The 1232-nt window shown below is 49.4% G+C and overlaps 1 protein-coding gene across 1 annotated transcript in view; it reads right to left on the bottom strand.

Moving 5' to 3' along the window:
- SPEF2 (sperm flagellar 2) overlaps positions 1–1114 on the bottom strand; it is a 265827-nt gene extending 264713 nt beyond the window's left edge. Inside the window, exon 1 of the mRNA XM_012558083.1 lies at positions 1053–1114. Coding sequence (XP_012413537.1) covers positions 1053–1114 — 62 coding nt within the window. The remainder of the gene's footprint in view (positions 1–1052) is intronic.
- Positions 1115–1232: the final 118 nt, after the last annotated feature.

Raw genomic sequence — 1232 nt, 5'->3', positions numbered from 1 at the left:
AGTCAGGAAATCAAACGATGTATTGCACTGGATAAATCTGCTGCAAAAGACCTCTTTAAAGTGTTAAAAAGCAAAAATATCACTTTGAGGACTAAGGTGCACCTGACCCAAGCTATAGTATTTTCAGTTGCCTCATATGCATGTGAAAGCTGGGCAATGAATAAAGAAGACCACAAAACAAAGCATACCAGCTGTAAAATGAACTACTGAAGAAATCAGAGAGGTGGAGGTGGAGTGTAGTGCTATGCTAGAATTACTAGGCTGTCTTGGAAGTTGCCAGAGTGTAAAATTGCCTCTGTGGTGTGAGATATAGAAACTTTGGGTGGCAACTTTATGGTTAGGATGGAATCAGGTTGGTGAATAAGGTCAGCTTGGGACAAAACTTAATAGTGGGCAAAAGTAGCTAAATTTGATAAATTTAAGATTTATAAAAATATCTAGATTTTGTTAACTTATTCTGCATTTACTCATTTCACACGCCCTTTTCTCCCTTGGCAATAAGGTATGAAAAGTACTATTTGACTTAGTTTATATTGGAGGAAACACAGAGAATGTATTGTAACTTGCCCAGAGCACACACGTAATAGTGTGGTAGCTGGTACAAGAACCCTGGCTTTAAGCTTCCCTTGGTTTGCTCGGGCACCATTTTTCTAATGATGCGAAGGGGCTAATGTCAAGGCCAGACTACAGAGTCCAGTAAACTCTTCTCTCCGTAGGAGCAAAAGGAGTCTTCCTAACCCAGCTGTTGCTTAGAACCACACAGTAGTAGGTCAGAAACCCTAAAGGGTTGGGCCCGCAGTGATAATGAGTAACGCAGGGGCGGAAGAGTGGGGTTGTGAGAAGGTCGGGTGGTGACTGTGGTGAGCGCCAGGTTGGCCAGGGCACCGGCCTGGGGCTGGGCAGAGCAGGGCTCCCCGCTCCCGGGCGCTGCCCCGCCCAGCAGGAGCCCCACCTGCGCAGCTCGCGCCTTCCCTCAACCTTCCAGCAGCGCCTTGCGCTTCGGCTTCGGCGCCCCGCCCACCCATCTCCCGCTCGCCCCCGGCCGTGGTCACTCACTCACGGTCTGGGACACTTTCAACTCTTGGTTGAGCCACTGGCACAAAATCTCAGACATGACTGGGACCGCGCTTCAGACCACGAATAGGTGCAGGGAACACAGAGCGAACCCAGTCCGCAGGTCCGCGTCCTCCCGTTGCCAAGGGCAACCCGTTGCTAAGGAAGCGTATCTAAGC

The sequence above is a fragment of the Trichechus manatus genome, unplaced genomic scaffold (assembly GCF_000243295.1).
Source record: "Trichechus manatus latirostris isolate Lorelei unplaced genomic scaffold, TriManLat1.0 scaffold00135, whole genome shotgun sequence".
Classification (NCBI taxonomy): Eukaryota; Metazoa; Chordata; class Mammalia; order Sirenia; family Trichechidae; genus Trichechus; species Trichechus manatus.
The sequence above is the reverse complement of the archived record's forward strand: the minus strand, read 5'-3'. Positions and strand labels throughout refer to the sequence as shown.